The 21037-nt window shown below is 31.4% G+C and overlaps 1 protein-coding gene across 1 annotated transcript in view; it reads left to right on the top strand.

The window, feature by feature from the left end:
* The first annotated feature begins 4460 nt into the window (after positions 1–4460).
* Positions 4461–21037, top strand: part of LOC124358327 (ribosome biogenesis protein BMS1 homolog) — a 39685-nt gene continuing 23108 nt past the window's right edge. The window contains 6 exon segments of the mRNA XM_046810626.1: positions 4461–4713; positions 8133–8253; positions 9701–9891; positions 13902–14050; positions 16558–16813; positions 20468–20596. Coding sequence (XP_046666582.1) covers positions 4662–4713; positions 8133–8253; positions 9701–9891; positions 13902–14050; positions 16558–16813; positions 20468–20596 — 898 coding nt within the window. The 5' untranslated portion in view covers positions 4461–4661.

Here is a 21037-nt window from a genome sequence, read left to right as displayed (position 1 = left end):
GACCGTATAATAGTACAATGATATTGCAATGTAATGACAATTAAACTAAAGAGCCCCATATGACGGTGGTTGTTTCGACCACGTCACATTCCTCTCTTATATGGTCCATACAACTGTTCATTGCATGGTATATAATTGAAGTTGTCCATTGCCGTTATATATCAAAGTTTATTGTTTTATGATGTTTTATAGTATTATTATTTAATCAAAGCAATTTAATTATTGTTATAGTTTATTTGTTGTCATTTATTATTTATCAAGTCTATCGTTTGTATGTAAATTAAAAATAATAACGGCGGATAATAATAAAATTGTGAACTAAACAAACAAAATAACAATGCTAAAAATAACAACAACTATAATAAACTATTAATAACTACAATAATAAATAATAGATTAGTAACATCAACCGAAATGATAATAGTAAACCAAGTTAAACACAACCAGCTAGGAAGTCTTCCGGTTCGTCCTACAGTGGACAACATCCTAGCATAAACAGTGATTCAGTATGGACTAAGTTATTGGTTTCAATTTCGATATAGAAATACTAGATGTAGAGTTTCACACCGAAATGTCAACTATTAACGTTAACTCATTCTGGAAGACTCCGCTAAATGCTTAACTCATTAAAATTCACATTGGTTAAATATAAACATATAAATACGCTTTATGGTCACAAACCAAGATCTCGCATTCAAATTTAACGTAAAATTTCGTTGTACATCTTCTGACCACAAGTAGACACAAACCTAGTCCACTTGCGTCTGCCTAACCAGGTAAGTAAATATAAATTGCATTATCTATTGAAAACCCCATTGATTTTTAGATGGCATGATGTATTTCCTTCTGTTAGACATTATCCAAGGCATATGCAAAGTAAGTTCCAAATTTAACACAGCGCATATTCGCAAAATTATTTTTAAATAGATAAAACATTTGTACTTAAAAGACAAACATACTAACTGTTCTTGAACTATTATATTATATTAACTATTGTAATATTGTAAAATGATATAAACAGTATAATTAATAAACAATAAATAGTCAAGCAAGTACTCGCACAAAAAATAATCAAGTAATCTCTCTCACTAAAATTATAACTAACATACCTAATATACCTAACAGGTCTCCTCACAGGGCATAGTGACCTCAACTATCATCAACATAACGTAAGAAGTGCTGAGATCAACATATTGTACCTCTGTGATGAGGCGCCAGGTACAGCAGCGCAAATCCTTTGTTTATTGAAGCGACCTCATGTAAAAGTTCAGTAACTTTGGTATGATTAATATGCTACATAAATAAATGGCAAGGGTATTCTAAAATACTAAATACTCTAAAAGTATTTTGCGAATCTAAAATTTGTAGTAAATATAGTAGGACTAATCTCAATAGATAAATATTGCTCGTAGTGATGGGTGGATATTGGTGCCAGCGACCCTTCTTTATAATAATAATATCGTACATATTATTGATAATAATTATATAAAAATTTACTGTATGAGAAATGTATATACTTGGTATGGCTATGTGATGGTTTCATATTATTAAAGAGTACAATATTACTGAAATATTGGTTTTTAATAAATGATGAATAATATCTAAGCTTGAAAATGTTTAAACGGAGGCATTTTTGGAACCCGGGTACCCTCTAGCTTGTCAATAGGAAATGGCCCCAATTTGAGCTCAACTCCTTGGACTCTCCCCCTGTACTCTGGTTGGGATGCGTTGGGGCACCTAGTGGAGACATCTCGTATACAAACTTACGACCTGGAATTGAGGGTTACTGCTGTAGTAAAATCAAATTCAGAAGAGGCCCCTGTTGTTGTGCACCCTCGCTACACGGAAAGCAATTGTTCAACACTGTCGGAATCTGGTCGAAAAAGCATGGTCATAGTTCCTTCCCCTCGACTGTGCTAAGCGAGGATAGGTGTAACCGAGGAGGTTTAACACTTAACAACTATGATGTGGAGATTTAAACAGCTTTGCATCGAACCTCGATTAAATCAGATGAAGATATTAGGTAGTCTAACCATTTTTGTAAAGAATGTAGGAGTGATGGTGAGGTTATATTAATTAATTGATCGTATATTGAATTAATTTATCGGTTACAATACGGAACGCGGGTATTCGTGATCCTCAATATAGTGTGAGTAATTGAGGATCACGTTTACAAACTCTTCCTCAAACAGATCTTTACCATTACTGAAACATATCTTGAATTTTCTCTCTGGCCTATAAAGAAATATTTGAAATTATTAAAGTATTTACAAATTTAAATGGTCTGACACAAAATTTAGCTTAATTAATTATTTATGGAATAAACGTTACAGCGCGAAAATAGAGTTTAACTATTGATATCAACTCAATGTATATAACAACATGCAAGTGGCTAACTCATAGTCTGAATACAATTAGCCCCCCTGCGCAAAATAGGAATTTAACCGAATGAAGCCCATTGAAAAGATTTCAGGAGCAGTGAGATAATTTTGTTCATGGTGAAATTTTTTTCTTTAGTTACTAACTGTCGTAAACTACGTTTTGATAGCATGACTACTGATTCATGTTGGCATTGGGCTGCTCTTAATATGTATTTTCTTTCAAACGAATGGTTAAAAAATATAAAGACATGCTTGTTATATATTTGGCCCTTGTCTTACTTTGTAAAGTGGAATAGTATTTAATTATGTTTAGAATTCTTTTAAACGCAAGTTTAGTTATTGTTCATTGAGTTATTTTACTTGCCTTTTCTTTTTAACTTGAAATCTGTTAGGTCCATTGTCAGTTGAAATTCCCATAACAGAACACTAATATTTCGTTGCAGCTTTTCGTCTGCTAAACATTTAATGTTTTATAATAGTGTACATATTGGGATTATAAGTTTTCAAAAATGCTCTTTTATTTGATTAATTTACAGTAAAAATTGAGAAATCCTACATTACACAGCACCTTATTAGTGTTAACTACTTAACGCTAGTCACGTTATTATATAATTAAAATGAGCTAGACTAAGTATATGACTTCAATAGTGTGTTGACACGCAAATTTCATTTTAAGTATGGTAGTTCGTTTATTGTTTGAGCACAAGATTCATTAATCTTAGTTAAATTACCATATTTTTCACAATCAAAGAATTCTTAGCGATGAATTAGGCTACACGGTATTTAGACAAGATATTAGTCAGTTTTATGACATTGGTATAGGCGAAACGATATGTGTGATTACTTTGCAATAAGAATGGAGACAACTAACATTATTAAGCACGTCACTATTATTTAACTAATTAATTGATGTCACATATTAAACGGAGATTACTAGCTATAAATAAATAAATATTGAACTACCTCTTAGTAAATTTATTGTAATTTCCTTGTTTAAAGTTTGTTATTGATGATGGAGTGTTTGAAAGGATAATAGGACTCAGGTCATTTGCTATCGTCATATGTGACAAACTCATCGTTATATGTTGTGTGTTATACTGTATCATATATAACGATGGCAAATGTTTAAAATCTTATTATAATTTTGTAAGCAGAGAATCAGAGAATTGCCTGGACTGAAGTATATAATTTACATTTCAGCTAGAGATGAGTTAGAAATGGACAACTCAGAGACATAACAAGACTGCATGGATATAATATATATATATATATATATATATATATATATTATATATATATATATATATATATATATATATATATATATATATTAAAACTATATATTTATCCCCTAGAAATATTACCTTTAATAAATCATCTTTATTCTCAACTACAGCCATCTTATGACTCGTTCATTTCTGGGATGCCTAGGCGAAGGATTCATAAAACAAGCTGTACCACTAAGATTTGGGAGTGGGAGAATATTTGAACATTTACAGTAAAAGAATATAATATAAAAATCTTGAAAACAGAGTTAATTATGAATAAAACTTGAAGTACCTTAAATAATATGCTGTGGTTAAGACAACAATTATTATTTTTATATTATCGTTGTAGTAGTTTTTATGAAGTACAAAATATTTGCTATTACTACAGTTCATGTTGTTTTAAATTTTATTACTGTTAGTTATTTGTATTGTTGCCAATTATAGAATATTTGTTATATTGTTTATTTAAGCAAATTACTACAATTCTGATATAATATTTATACAATAAATTTATTGTTTTGTCATGAATTTCTTTGTAAATGGCATTTGTCGTTGGATTGTTAAAATAGATAATAATTGAATAAATCAATTACTTTATTATGTATTATTATATCATTTTTCACAAATAAACTTAAACTTAATCATTATCTGATGACGTTTTGTTTCTGGATTTTCTCCTGAAATGTTTTCCAAGTTTCTACCCAAGGTTATAAGGAGCCTTGTACGCCAGAGTACCACACATTTACGCATAAATCTCGGCTTCATAGATAAAATCTCAAGCCTGCTTTCAGCAAGTCAAAATACCCATAACCTAAATTTTGTCTTGCTGCTGTCTGTCTGCATTCACAAAATGTGGTCACGTTGTGTTTGAATGTGATTGAGATGGACGGAGTAAATTGATTTGTTTGTTTGGATCGTGTTTACGAGGTGAAACGTGTTTATAAGCTAAATTTTAAATTTAAAATCATGGTTGCGTTTTATTCTGTTTAGGTTATAGTTTATTTTTGTAAACATGGATGGTGATCAGAGCGAGAAGAAAAAACCTCATAGAGAGAGACATTCAGGTTAGAATATATGCTTTAATTATTATTAATACACATGAGTTTTACTTAGGTATGCACACTCATTTTGTTGTTACATTTTGATAGTATGAAACATAGGCCCATCTAGGATAACCTAATGGCAGGAGGGGGGGTTACCACTACAAATCTGCCATACTGTACCTCAAAAGTCAAGCTAGGGCATGGGAGCAACCTCTCCCCACCAGTAGTATGTTAAATGCTAACTATATTAAAAGTTTTAAGTTTGACAGCTGTCTGAGAACATTATTGTTATTATTATTTGATGCTCTACAAAAATGGCTATATAAAAAACCGAAAATTTACCTTTTTGGAGACTGCCCGATAACACAAAAGATTTTCAAGAAAATAACGCTGTATTAATGAGAATAACCTAGGCTCAGGGAAAAGGCTATTTATATTTAGAACTAAAAGACACATCCTCCATATTTTACCTAGAATTTATTCATTCTAATATGGACTTCCAGGATACGTATCTTTAACACACACACACACACACACATCCTATATATATACTGTATATATATATTACTGGTAGGGTACGATAAGCGGACCCGTTTTTTTATATCGAAGAATGTAATCATCGATTCCTAATATTCACATCTCAAATCCTAGCCTATCAATCGATATTTAAAAGTCTCTATAGTCTTCAATAACAATTGTATGTTTTAAATTAAAATATAAATTTAATATTTACAGTGATCAAACAAATTATTATACAGTAACCAAAATTAGGAAAACTGAAGACGACCATACTTGCTTATCTCACAGTTAACTTACAGTTGTTTCTTTCCCACAAATTTCACATAATGGGTTTTTCGGTACAAGTCCAACATGTTGAAGCCACGAAAAACATGTCTTATCATCTTTCAAAGCAATGCTGTGTAGTTTTTTTAATTGACTGCCATTTTTAATAATCCAATGTTACTTATGTAAAATTGAAATATTCACCTAGATATGTATTATTTGAAATTGTTTACAGCTGTTGGTATACATTATGTAAGTTAATCAATCGTTCAATCAGTATCAATTGATTATATAGATGGTTATGATTAAGTAATATCATTTGCCAATTTCGATATAAAAAATCGGGTCCGCTTATCGCACCCTACCCTATATTACATATATTTTACTTGAAAATTTAGGTGTGTATTTATATTACTTAAGTAATATGTATTTGACATTTAAATTTTTTTTTTTATTTCAAACCATGTTATCCCTGATAAAAAATATTGGGATATACATTGACATGTATTTTTAGAGGACATATTTACTGTGTATAAAACTGCATACATTTTGAGGCATGAAATTAGTAATTGCGTGTTTTTTACTGCCACTGAATTGTTGATGTCAACTACGTGCATTGCACATAGACGCGGCAGAGGCTTGGCGATAAACAAATATAGACAAATACAAAATATGAACTTCAACTTAAATATTTACAAAGCATGATATTGTACTTTGGTTGTATAATTTTGGGTTTTCATACACAAAGTGTGACAGAAACACATTATAGCGATCAGTTAATAATTATCATAATAATTAATGAACATACAGAAATAGAAATCAATAAAAAATAAATGAAATATTTAGCAATTTTAATGTCATCATACCAGTGATAACAAAAACTCTATTACCATATTAGACATTCTTTTGGGTTACAGTTTTAGACAAACTATTACAGGCAACCTGAGATCTGACAGGGGAGGTACAGTATAAAATGATAAAAGAAAACTCAGTAAAGTAAATTTTTATCTTCCTTAACTTCCTTTATAACAAATTTCTGTGGAATGTAGACTTAAGATGCTGAAGACAGAAGTATGGTGAAAATATGATGCCATAAGGAGTTTTGAAAATTACAAATTTACGAGAGCTTATTTGACATTAACAGTAACAGATGGCAAAAGGACTATAAGAACGAAAGATGCATACAATATTATCAATTTTAGTTTTGTATAATTGTATATTTACTATAAGACCAATCCCTACTAAGATATAGATGGAAAATAATAAAAGAGGCTAATTTGAACCCCTCTTCCACTTCTCCTAGGGTTGAGGGCTTCAGTATGTTATACTACCACGTACCCTGAGTTAAAAAAATGTTCATTAGTTGATTTTACAGCTTATTGACTTTCCTTCTAGAATGATTCGTTGACTGGGCTACTAGTGACTGTTAAAACGATAAAACCAACTTTGTTTTGGAATCTATTTTGGATAAATGACCTAAAATTTATTTGCCTAAACGTTTTATCGTAAAAAAATTTACACTTACAGTGAATTATCACTGTGTTTGTTTTGTTGCATTAGCAAATATTATAATGTGAACACTATTGAACCAAGAAACAATTGTTAATACACAAATTATCTGGTTTACAAAGATAAACAAAAAGATAACAATATGTATGTTAGTATTTGGAAATTTTTATTTATGATAATTTAGAATTTAAAAATTTGGGCTTAGACCGCAAGGATGCATTGTTGAGAAATTACCATATTGTATACCAAAATTACTGTGCGTTTATTGTAAAGGTAAATGCTCTAATAAAAATGTCTTATCTGTATAACTGCATTCATTATGGTAATAATATGTAAAGTACGGTAACACATTTTGCAGTTTTTTGGTCGCCATTCTAAATGAAGAAAACCAGATTTTATTTCCACTACAGTGTTTTGCTTTAAAATTATATATTCATTACAGGTGAAAAAATTAAGAATCAATTCCAGACCTACAAATTTTGGCACATCTTTACTTAAAAATTTATAAAAACATTTTTAACTGTTGGGTTGATTTTATGCGAAAAACCATTTAATTCACTATTTTATGATAATCCATTCTCTCACAATCTATTTAAGACACCTTAAATGAAATTACCCTGTATATAAATTATATTGGTGTGTATTAATTAGATATTGTTACATCCACTAAATTATGGTAAGTAGGCTATAAATATGTCTGATTTTATGTAAAAACTTAAAATTAGAGATGCTGTATAAACAATCCTAAACCTAATTGAACCTAGGACTGGTCAGAAGGAACACAAATGAAATATCAGGACCGTGCAATATGACCGATAGGCTGATGAGATACTAGTAAACAGACAATCCTGTAGGTCATTACGTTCTTGAGATATTGTGTGTACAGACAGATGAAATGAAAGTTTTCCATTTTTTTTAGTGAGGACTTCACCAACACTCAGTCAAAAACGGAAAGTTTCCTGATGCTAAAATCATATTGATGATTGTTTTGTTATACTATAACAATATAAATATTGACAAAACTTTGAATGAATAATTGTCTGTTGTTGATTGTCACTAAAAATAAGCTCCTATCATTGGATAACTTAAAGGGCAACATTATAGTTAATCATGTATTCAAGTCCAAACAAAAATTTGTTTTGTTTCAGGTCGAAAAGCTGAAAAGAAGAAGAGCAAAAACGAACATGTTCAAGAACAAACAGATAAACAACGCAATCCAAAAGCTTTTACTTTCAATTCAGCTGTCAGAGCTGAACGTCGATTCCGAAGGTAATTAAGATCCTGTCATCTATAAAATCCTTAATTTATAGTGAATAAGTGTTAATAACTATTCCATAAAGGGATTGAATGTAACATAAAAATGATATAATTATCATATTTAAATAATATCATGACTAGTTGAGATGTTTCAAAGTGCCCTGGTTTGAATTGTGCTAAACTTGGCTGATGGTTGTGCCTTTTTCCTCTTATTTCTTTTTAATTTTTAATATTTTAAACATTAAAACAATAAAGTTTTAGAATCAAAATTAGTTTGTCAAAATAAAAAAATATTTCAAATAATCTTCCATTGCACTAAGGTAAATGTTTTTGTTCTGTACCTAAGAGATTTGGTAAACTAAGGTACTTACAATAACTAATAACCACTAAATATTGGTTTAATTTTATGGTTTTAATAATAATCTAAAAAAAATTTCATGTTGCAGAGGCTTTAATGAAGCACTTTAGTCAAAAAAGTAAACAACCATATTTTAAGATTTTTTACTGCCATGTCATTTTATCAATGTGTGTATGGAAAGTGCTTTGTGTTATTGAAAATGTAGATGATTAACCCTAGATCTGGCAAAGACTCATTGAATGAATGGTTGAAAGCGCTTTAACAGTGAAAACCTTTTCATGTAATGATTACTCAACGTTACATTTTCTGTAATATTTTAGTACAGATATATTAACATACAATATTCCAATAAAATCAAAATAATATATAGTTTTAAAATATGGTAAAATTTAATGTGGTTATGGAACGTGAGCTCCCTCTAACAGTGGCGTGTCTAAAAACGGAGTAAGTTCTTTAGTTTATTTACATTAGTTTCTTTTGAAACTTGCTTGAATTAATTTGCTGTCACTCGCTCTGTTGCTCACAGCGATCGACTTTGGCACTAAAAGGTTTAAAGTATGTGATTGATGATGGCATCATTACTAGTTCATGTGAGCAAGGTATGAACAGTTTTAAATATTCTAAATACTTAGCCTAGTTGCTACATTACAGTAAGTATGTTTTAATTTCTGGTTTTAATATCTTCAATTTGGAGAGGGAGGGGTAGTGTACGAAAAGTATTCTTTGTCTTCCTTAAGTTAAACCTGTTTGATCTATTCAAATAAAATAATTAATTGTTCTTTAAAGAAGTATTAATATTCGTTTATTTGTATTTATAATTTATAAAAATACCCGTAATTGATTAAAAATGTAATTGCATGAATAAAAATTTATGTTTGTAAATTTCTTATTGTAATATTTCTTTCTATTTTGATTTATTTTAATGAATCTTAATATTTTGTATAACATTTTTCTGTATTGCTGTCCGTAATAATCTACTTAAAGAATTATATTTTAATTTATTTTGTTGAAACTTGACATCTGTTCATGCTGTTAATCTTATTGGTATGTAAAGTTTGTAAAACTCGTGATCATTAGAACACTTGTACTGTTTGTGCTCAGAACACAAGATATTCAGACCAAGAAGCAGCATGTGCCTGTGGTGGACCGAACACCCTTGGAGCCACCCCCTATCATGGTGGCAGTGGTGGGCCCTCCCAAGGTCGGAAAGTCCACTCTAATACAGTGTCTTGTCAAGAACTTCACAAGACAACCGTTGACTGCCATCAAAGGACCCGTCACTGTTGTTTCAGGTCAGAATTTGAAATACTGTAGCCTATAAGAACTTTTCATGGCAAGAACAAATGTGAGATGAGGCAACTCTTTGTTTATCTTGGTATGAAATCAAATCATTCAGTTGTTTGTAAATGAGAAAGCTTTATTTCATTAAGGGGAGTTGAAGGCCCCATTCCCGCCCATGTTAAAAGTAAGAATTTTAGGAACACATATCTGGGTAACCATAGCAACTAACAGCATGACATTTTTTATGCTTGATTGTTGCATCATAATAAGTAAAATAAACTACAATATTAGCTTGATAGGTAATATAACTTGAAAATTATAAATTTTTTTTCAATCGTAAATTTCTTTTTTCAAAAATGTTTAATATTATATATTTTATTTTTTTTCTAGTTGAAGAATTTTATTCATTGTAGTTTATCTTGTACATTACATATATACAAACAGCCAGTAAAAATTTCAAAGCAATAACTCTACTAATACCTGAGATAATGGTTCCTAAAACTAAAAAATGCAACTTTCGGAAAACAACATAAAATAATGTAAAAAATCAGCTTATTATTGTGAATATTTTACCTTAAAATCCACCTGGGCAGTATTGAGAGGATGCTCCTTCTTCTTCTTCTTCAAGTTTCTTTCTTCTTTTAGCAATTCTGGATTCTTTGGTTGCATCCTGTGCTGCCCGTTGAGCCTTTTGAAGTCGAACCTCATCAGCTTTTTTCAGCGCCACAACAGTGTTTATACCGTAGTTAACAATCCCAAGTTCTTTCAAAACATTTAATCTACCTAAGTTTCCATCATTGAATGTCAAGATTGCATCAAATACCCCTATTTCTAAAGTTTTCTTCCAACAAATACATTCTTAGGTATTCTACTCCAGACTATATTGTTGAAAGACTCGTTAATGTTTTGGGTTTTTCCATGTAGGCATTTTTTAAGGAGACTAGGATCAGCCAATGATTGAAAAATAGGTTTTATAACTTCCATTACTGCAACAGGAACTGTATTTTTATGCTTGAAGTCTTTTTTTTTCATAAACAGCTTTATTGTACTTGCACCAAGTTTCCGGTGCAGGTGGACATAGCTGATGGCTCGGGTGTTCATCCGTAGAGATGTAATGGAAATATATGGACCATACAGAACGTTTCATTTTATCCAAACTATTTACATTAGCTCTAATTGCATTGCCATAAAATGACTGAAATTTATCAATAACTTTATCTGTAAGTCTACCTACTCCTTTTATAGATTTACCATCTGACAGAGGTTTACCGCCAAGCCTTGCTTTTAATTTTCGCAGCCTTGTGCCCCTTCTCTTGGGAAATATGCCCTATACATTCAAGCTTCTCAACAGGGGTGTCATCACCATAAGGATTATCTTCCACTACAGCTAGATGAGCCTTAGAGTCGCCGTCACCTAAAAATTTTACATACCGTACGCCACGCGTAGGTATCGATCGTCGACAAACTGCAACAGCAGCCACGCACTCCATGCCGCAACTTGTCCCCTCATAATTTTTTAAACAATTAGGTTCATGACTTTTTATTTTACCTTCGTTGCCTTTTGTTTTTTCACATCCACTGCAGTACTTTGTCAACACTTCCACATCCAACACTTTTCCGGTATCAACACTCGTAACAGTACAACACGCATTTTTGGGTTCGAATCCTCTCTTTTGCCACGTTCCATCAAAAGCAATTGGAATGTCTGTACTAATTTTTTTTTCATCTTTATCATCTATATTCTCATTTATTGCTTCTAATGTGGCATTTTTCATACAACTATCAGTAACAGTAGCTAGAGAGTTTCTGAGAGTATTCGTATATTTACTTACATAGGTGCAAGGCAAAGGCAAGTTCAACATTCCACACAAAAGTTTTCCAGCTTCTGGCCCCTTTCCAATGCACCGCAAACCATAAAACATTCTTAGATTGATATCAAAAGTATTATTTTTATCAATAAAATTAGAAGAGTAAAATTCATGACTAAATGTGCAGTCATCATCTGTACACTTTAGAACTAAATTACTTGCCAGCCCATTACGCTTTTCTATATCGTCTTTTATCAAAACGTCAGATCAACACTCCTTACAAGCTACAAAGTTAGAAAACACTGAACACAAAATGTTGTATGAAATTAATAAGTTTCTATCTGAAGCATCAAAGCTATCATAAGTATCTAATTTGTCTACAGTTTTCTTTTCAGCAGAACTGATGACTGAAGGCCTAGGCCTAACCTCAGTCTCTGCTTCCTGCCTTGGATTAGCATTTGTAAACCTGTTACCGTGAAACTTACGTTGTTTTATTTGCACTCTCGGCATATTTACAACTAAACTCTAAAATATTTCACTATTATAAATAATAAACACAAACAACAACACTTTGTTTACCTTTCTCACTGACAAACCAGAAAACAACAGTAAACAATACTAGGTTAGTCTAAGCAGACAAGAAAAACAGCAATAGACAACAAATAATATGCAGTAAGTGTTGCCAACATTGATTTTTCTTCAACCTTTACTCTTCACTTTGAGTACTATGCAAAGTGCAAACAAATACAGAAATAATTATCGTCAATAGAAGTTGGTGAAAGCTGAACTGGTCGCAAATTGGCTATGCAGACTATTTTATAAAATTAAATAAAAAATACTTAGAACAACTTTTATAGGCCATGTTTGGTATCAAAATGTACAGAGAACAAATTTAGCTAAAAAAAATTTTTTTGTTATTTTTTGACCCTTCGACCTTCAACTCCCCTTAAATGAGTTACAAGTGAAAAAAATGTAGTAGTTTTGTAAGGAGTTGCCAATTGGAAACATCAGTTTATCAATAATTCACAAATTATCCCTTCAAACAAATGGATTTTTGTAAATTCAACTATTGTCTGTTGTGGGAGTCATTCAGCCTACTGTCACTGGTGTGAGTCAACTACCCGGTACTTGTTATTTATCATTTATACAATATTATTTATTTAAATGATAAGAACATATAATAAACTGTTTCACATTATATATTATTACAAATTATTTTGTGTTTTTTTATGATGTAAAAGGCACTCAACTACAAGAATTGTGACAGTAGTGCTATTAATCTATTTGATAAAACAGTGAAACTAAAATATATATAATGAAAAGCAATGCATACCCAAGCTGTTTTAAACTACGCAAATGTTGCATTCTACAATCTTGGAATAGTACCTATTTATAAAAGATTCTGTTCGTTTGACCCCGGGACAGAATAGTTTCTATAGTTTAAAGCATAAAACAGGAGAACTTTGCACAAAAATGAGTGTATAACATTAAGTAAATAACATGAACTTACTATTGTTATTCTTGTCATTGAATAAAGGCAGTGTTCTTAAAAAAAATATATATATACATATTTACTTATGTATGCAGTTTTTATAGCCCTTCAGTAAATTGTTAGTGTTATAGTCAACTTTGCTATTACTGCTGTTGGTCATTTGTTCATGATCATAAGTTCACGATTTATTACATTTTGATTTGATATTTCTTCCCAAGGCTAAGAATATAATTCAAAATTGGTATAAAATGTAGAGAATATTGGCATATGCATAGGAAATTCTTTGAGTAATAAAATTAATGTTAAAGATGGAGCTTGTGTTTGTTACTATTAACTTAATTACATTTAAAACACACAAACCAATATGTATTTTTGTGAGGCTTTTCGATAGCAAGGCTATCTTTGTCAGACACATATTTTGTGATATAAAACATATAAGTGAAATATTTAAATTAATCTTTGAATTTTAAGGAGTGTATTATGTTATCCTATTACTAATGCCAATATAGCAAATGAATGGAGCACTTGCCATGGGATAAGTCATCAGTCTTGATTCCATGATCTAAACAGACAGTATGATAAATTGTTATAAAAAAAGGAGACCCAATAAAGCAGTCGCTGATATAACAGCTGACTACCATGGCTCCAGTAATCTCTCGGCAGGATCTTATTTTTGTTGTTATAATAAAGTAACACATAACAAGTTTTCTGTTGTCAACAGGCAAGAAAAGACGGATCACTTTAATGGAGTGTAACAACGACATCAACAGCATGATAGACTTGGCTAAAGTGGCAGACCTGGTATTGTTACTTATAGATGCCAGTTTTGGATTTGAAATGGAGATATTTGAATTTCTCAATATTTGTCAGGTAATCATCAGAATAATTGTCCCTTAGTTATAATTAATTGGAAATAAATAATTTACCTAGTTTACTTAAAGAGTTTATTAGGACTTCAGAGTATTTAAAACAGAGAAGAAAAATACCACAGCTAAAAAGTCACAAATGTATAGTTTCACTGTAACTGCTGTGATTTGTTTAAATTTTATAGTTATTTCTGTTAACTCTTAAGTAAATGAGGATTATCAAAGTAAAGAAAATTATTTTAGTATTATAAAAGAATACAAGAAATCCATGTGTATGAAGTTTCTCAGCATTTAAATTTTATGAAGCATTTTACATACAAATTTAATGGTATATGCTTGTGTGCATATGTTTGTATAAATTAAAGCGCTTAAAAACTACAGGACCGATTGTACTGAAATTTTACATGGACATTCTAAGGGTCCCTGGTTATCATATAGGCTTAATGAAAAGTGGTGTTACTGATTTTTTGTATCACTGAACAAATGTATGGAAAATCCTGTTTCCTTCACAATCCTTCCATCGTCAAAAACAAAGAATATAGGTGTATTCCTATTTCAATAAACTCTGTGGGGCCTACTGCTCTCTAAAGTTGTGAAAAATCCCATCATGGTCTCCGAAAGTTGTGAAATAATAATTAAAAGAGTCAGTTAAATGTAATGAACTGTTCTGTGTAAACATTATCATTCTTGTCTGATAGTACAACCATATGTTTAATTAATTTAACCACTATTTTAAATATGTTTACATTTATAGTCTCTTGGTAGCAACAAAAATTCTTATTTCAACATTTTCTGCAATCACTATTGACCATCTTACTCTACTCCCATGGCCATGGATACCCTAGGTGGTATTTGGCCTCGCCAACCAGCTGCCTCCATCTCTCCCTGTCTTCACAATCCTCCTGACCCGCTCTCAATTTCCGCAAGTCCTTCTCCACCTGGTCCTTCCAGCGATTTTTGGGTCTACCTCGAGGTCTTCTTCCAATTGGATTGTGTTTCCAAACCTCTTTAATCAATTTATCATCCTCCCTCCTCATCACATGGCCTGCCCACCGAAGTCTCTTGCTCTTTGCTTCTCCTACAACGTCTGGAGATTGAAACATCTCTCTGATTTCTTGGTTGTGCCTGATTTTCCATCCATCTCCATCTCTAATAGGTCCGAAAATTTTCCTCAAAATTTTATTCTCGAATGTAACCGATTTCTTTTCTGCCTGTTTATCTATAATCCATGTCTCTGCTCCATAAAGAAGAACTGGTCTTATAACAGTCTTATATATTCTTAATTTTGTTTTGTAAGACAGTAATTTTGATTTTAAAATATTATTCAATGCGTACATGCTTCTATTTGCCAAATTTATTCTATTTTGGATTTCTATTAGTTCATTACTCTTTGAATTAACTATTGCTCCGAGGAAAAAACCATAGAGTAAAAAAATATCCCAATAAGAAAATTAAAAGTTTTAGTAAAAATATACATTTAACTATACGTTTTAGCAAATGTTAAGTATGCAGTGCTTGGTCAATACTTAATGCAGATATCAAAGACAGTTGTTATTATCTAACTTTTACTATAAATTTAAAAACTGTTATAAAACCCATCTTAGTTGTCTTTTGACAGAAGTAGGCTTTTTTCAGACCTGCTTATGTATATATCTTCTTGATCAGGGTAACAAACAAACTCAATTGTGGCACCAAAAATATCTTAGACTGGAAGTAAATTACAATGGCCCAACGAAAGTTGACGCTTTATGACCGAAGTAGGCTTCTCATTCTTGTGTATGTATATATATATAGTCTTGATCGGAGAAAAAATCAGCTAAGGCACAAGACCAGAGTAAATTACAATGACCATTTAATATACACTTTTTGATATATTTTCTTGATCAAGGCATCTTAAGATTGCCAAGAAGAGGTAGATGAGTTGTAGCTTTACTCTCCTTCGAGTACCATCCCAGCCAGTGTAGGAGACTCAAAATTGGCATTGGAAATATAATTCACTCGAACCAAAAGTAATAATACACATGCAAAGCCTACTAAATTGCAAGCGGTGCTGCGGTTAACTGCTAGTATAGATTAAGTTTGAAAATGTTCAGAGATCTGCGGCAAGATGCAGCACGTGACAGGTGAAATAACAAAGCGCTTCAATGTTGGTAGTGCAACTGTCCGGGAAGTCACCCACAGCGGACATATTTGAGAATGCTTAAAAAATAGTAGCAATGAGTTGGGTTATAGAAAAACGTGTTTTAGGTTTACAAACAGGTAACAAGGATTACAAAATTTGTATAGTTATTCAAATAATATGGAAACATTTTTGAGATGCTATCCTTATGCATGTTATATGTTTGTGTGGTGTAGTATTAAGATAATTATTTGTATTAATGCTTTTAATAACAAAACATTTAAAATTTGTTATTAAAAACATTTAATTTTTTTACTTAGTTATTTTAATTTTTAACTCCATTTGTTTTGTTTAAAATGTGCACATAATAAACCACTGTATATGTTTCACAGGTTCATGGAATGCCAAGAGTTATGGGTGTACTCACACATCTTGACATGTTGAAACAAGCCAAAACCTTAAAACGTACCAAGAAGGTTCTCAAACATCGTTTCTGGACAGAAGTTTATGCTGGAGCCAAGCTCTTTTATCTTTCAGGGCTTCTTCATGGAGAATATTTGAGAAATGAAGTTAAAAATCTTGGACGTTTCATTTCTGTGATGAAATTTCGACCACTTACTTGGCAAACCACACATTCATATTTAGTTGGTAACTATGTTTTACATTTTTCATATAAATATTACTTCATTATTCTTAATTATAAATTAGAACAAGATATATTTAGAATTTGTTTAACTCAGAAAATATTGTTAACAAAGGTTATTGCTTACGGTTGTGTTTATAATCACTTTATTCATACAGTCATAATTTAATACAGTAGTGCCTCAATATAACTGAAACAATTTGAAAAGCCAAAGAGACCAAAAAATTTGTTATATCAGAAAATTCTCAATGAAGAGATTTGTTATATTGAGGTTAATGCAGCCATCATTACTGTAGGTAAACCGCTTGCAAAAAGACACTGCGTGATTTTAGTTCACGCAGGGTGGGGTAAATTCCCCCTCCGTCGATGTGATGCCGCCCTCTCACAGTCTCCTCACCACTGCACGGCAATTGCTCTATCGGATCATCTGACTGATCCAGCTCAGTTGGTCTCATTTACTGCTGTGATCCGTTCAGTTGAACCGGTTAGTACAGAGTTACTAAATCCTCCTGCTAGAGCGTGCTATATGTTATAAACGAATGACCGACTGAACGGAATGACTGAGTGAACGAAAGGATCTGCTAGCAAAAAAGTGAATGGGTAGAGAACATCATATTGTACAGTGAATGGATAGATATATAACCATACATGTATTGTTTCAGGAATCTGGTAAATATAAATATATATACCAACAAATACCAATATACCAAAATATAAATGGACTTGGTTGATTGATATGCTTTTGATTTATCATAATTGAGGTTATTCCCTTACAAATATTTTAAATATATTATAAATTACTACAAATCAAACAGATACATTGCTTGTTTGAAAATAATTTATTTTTATAAATAACTATAATGTTAGACGTCTAACCGATTAAGTTCCCACCACTTTTCATAATATCCAGGCTCGAAAGGAATGACTGAATGATTTTGTCAACCTAGTGTAACCTAACGCATAGAATCGTTGGTTTTAGTTAGTGCCATAGGATAAGCTATTTTTTCTAGATAAGGATCTTAAAATGAACTCATATTGTTAACAATTCTTGAAAATAATATGTTTGATTTGGGAAAAAATGTGAAATTTATTCAGTTGGCAGGAAAATGTGAACGAAACGATCGAGGTGAATGGGTCGTTTGAAACACTCTGATCCGGATCATTCATTTACCTGACTGGCCCGTTCAAATTGAACGGGTCAAGATTGAACAACACATCTCACCTGGCCACTGCCACTGCGCGGATAACCTCACAACAAAATGCATGCTCTCTGGATACGTATGTGGCTACATGATTCTGTCCAATTAATATTTTACGCTTAGACTGCGACACTTGTATAGGCCTACACACAAAAATAAAATATAGTTATAGAACAGGTAAGTTAGCTGAAGTGTAAACAAAAATATGTGAGTGAGACATGATCCACACAGCTGATAAACAGATACAAGACGATGCTGGTCTCACTCTCCACCACAACCCCCCCGGCAGAGGGGGTCCCCTCCTGTGCGGTGCTGCTCAGATTTCTTTGAGCACCGCTTCTGCACAGGTTTCTTTGCGAGCGGTTTATCTATAGCGGATTCTTAAAGCTGAACGTAAACCTCTATGTAACAAGTGTCTCATCGCTTAACCTCTTGTTTTTCAAAAGAATTATAACTGTAGGACCTATGCCTACTACTACTACACATAGAAGTACAACAGGAAAAAACACAAATATTTTTGAAAATGATCTATTTATTTTACACTACACATTGCAAATTATTTGATTTTTTAACCGTATAAAAGTAAAATTTATGTTGAAAATTATGTATATATATAATTTTTGTTATGTTATTATACATTTAATGTTTTGCTCATAGATAATCTGTATGCTACTTACCATACCATTTCTGCATGATATAAAAAATAGTTTTATATTTTTTAAATTTATATCTAGGCTTAGGTACTTATTGAATTAAAAACTTTTTATGTTGTTCAAACATTTACGTCACTTTATGTACCATAGCTTAATCTATAGTTTTTTATTGTATACAAACGGCAGTACTTTCTTACAGATTGTACTTAAAATTATTTCATACCTTTCTTTGAACCGATCCAACCAGCCATTACTGACTCTAAGGTTTGTGTGTCCTAATTGTTTTGCAAACTTTTGAACCTTTTCTTAGGGTGTGGGATCTTCTGTGGGTACATTTATATCCCAGCATTATTTAAAACCACTTTATAACAGTTTCTTTAATATCCTGTAGCTCACCTTTCTTAGCCTTTTTGCAAATTTTGGAAAGTCCACTCTCAACTCCTTACTTCTCTGTATTTTTAATTACTGTGGCTAATGTGGAGGGAGTGATGTCGAAGTCATTAACAATCTGCAATTTCTTCTTTGTATTTTCTTCAATGAATTTGATCACCTTATGCTTGAATTCTACTGTAGGAGATTTTCTCGAGTTTTTTGTGCCATAACACACACAAACACTCAATAAAACACTGTGAATGTACAATGTAAATACTGCAATTATACTGTACTGACTGAGTAATGTTGTTTGAAGAAGGGGGTGGGAAGCTGGTGCTATTTGTTTTCATATCTAGACTTGTCGATGAGTCAACACATTCTATACCAAACTGCGTTATAATGAGGTTGGAAATGTGAGAAATTTGTAAATTAGGGGCTTTTTATGTAAGTTTTTTTTACATTGGATATAAATACAGAGTTTTATGTTCTCTCCTGAAATCGTAAAAATCGTTATATTGAAGTTACAAACCAAAATTATTTTCACTGTAGGGTTATTTTTCATACAGAAAAGAAATGTCTCCTCTTCAAATTATAGATAATAAAATCCATTCACTTAAGTAATTAGCCTGTTTTTTGTAATTTTTGTTCACTCAATATTTTTATTTGTTTTTGTCTACTTTCTCCACTATATTGCTGATTATCGGAATTCGAGGTCATATCCGTCGTTTATTCTGCATTAGATGTCTTCTTTCAATTATCAAATTTTATAAAATTAATCTACACTCTGCTCGAGATAAAATTCGAATCTCAACAATTTCAACTCGAGTCTACGCACAGGCCATTAAGGCCCATGTAGGCTCTTTTCCCATTATTTGAATTTATCCAGAAATTATGTAGCAAATTTAATGCTGTTTTTACTAGGTATGCGTCCATGGATGTGGATATGTATGTATATGTATGTGTATATACATGTATATGTATATGTATGTATATTTCATCTGTTTATTCATTATATTGATTTATTTATGTAACATAAGTCTTTTTTATATTATTTAACGTTAATTATTTAATTTTAGTTTTTGAATTGTATTACTAGAATACTTTTGTATGTTCATATGAATTAGATAATATACAAATGCTACATTTGTTATCATTTCAATGTAAAGATTTATTTTGTATCTCATTTCTTTTTGTGTGTGGAAATAAATGTGATTTGATTTGATTTGTTTACATCCCCCTTGTAGACGAAAGGGAAATTGTGTCTAATCATATTATTCCAGTCTACAATGTACAGTGGACCTGTTCTGCCAGAGACTTAGTGCACATTCAGAATCAATTATTTATTTTCAACTGCATGGAGAAATAAATAAAAACAATGTTTCAACATTTGTTTTACAAAGTACTAAAAAATATTTTAAAACTGTTTTTGTTGTAGCGGACAGAATGGAAGACTTGACTCCTCCTGAATTGATCCGCCAGAACCCCAAAGTTGACAGAACTGTCAGTTTGTACGGATTCGTCAGAGGAATACCACTCAATAAAGCAAGCAGTGTGCATATACCTGGTTAGTGATGCATAAGTATTTTTGTGCTTATTAAGGTTTTATACAAATTATCTCTGGAATTTTTAAGAAATGATCTAATAAAAAGCTAATTTTTAAAAGAATCTACTGTATAATATGGTATTTTAAAAACAATGTCACACAATTTTAACCCTATAAGTGGCGGTCATTTGTGGTCTCAGTGGCAGGCCGTTTTTGGGTAAATTGCCGTGATCGTTAAACTTATTTTTAGAAAATATTATCTAAGTGATAACCTAGCAACATTATATACTTTTGTTTTCCTTATGAACTATAGAATAAGAATAAATATAATATTTGGTGCCTTACCATTATTTTCAGATTAATATCATTGTAGATGTGTAAACAATTTAAAAAAAAAAAAAATATTTTTAAGTTCTACTGTCCGTCACTTTGAAACTACTGGAGCTACAAAATAATGTCAAA

The sequence above is a fragment of the Homalodisca vitripennis genome, chromosome 3, assembly GCF_021130785.1.
Source record: "Homalodisca vitripennis isolate AUS2020 chromosome 3, UT_GWSS_2.1, whole genome shotgun sequence".
NCBI lineage: Eukaryota > Metazoa > Arthropoda > Insecta > Hemiptera > Cicadellidae > Homalodisca > Homalodisca vitripennis.
The sequence above is the reverse complement of the archived record's forward strand: the minus strand, read 5'-3'. Positions and strand labels throughout refer to the sequence as shown.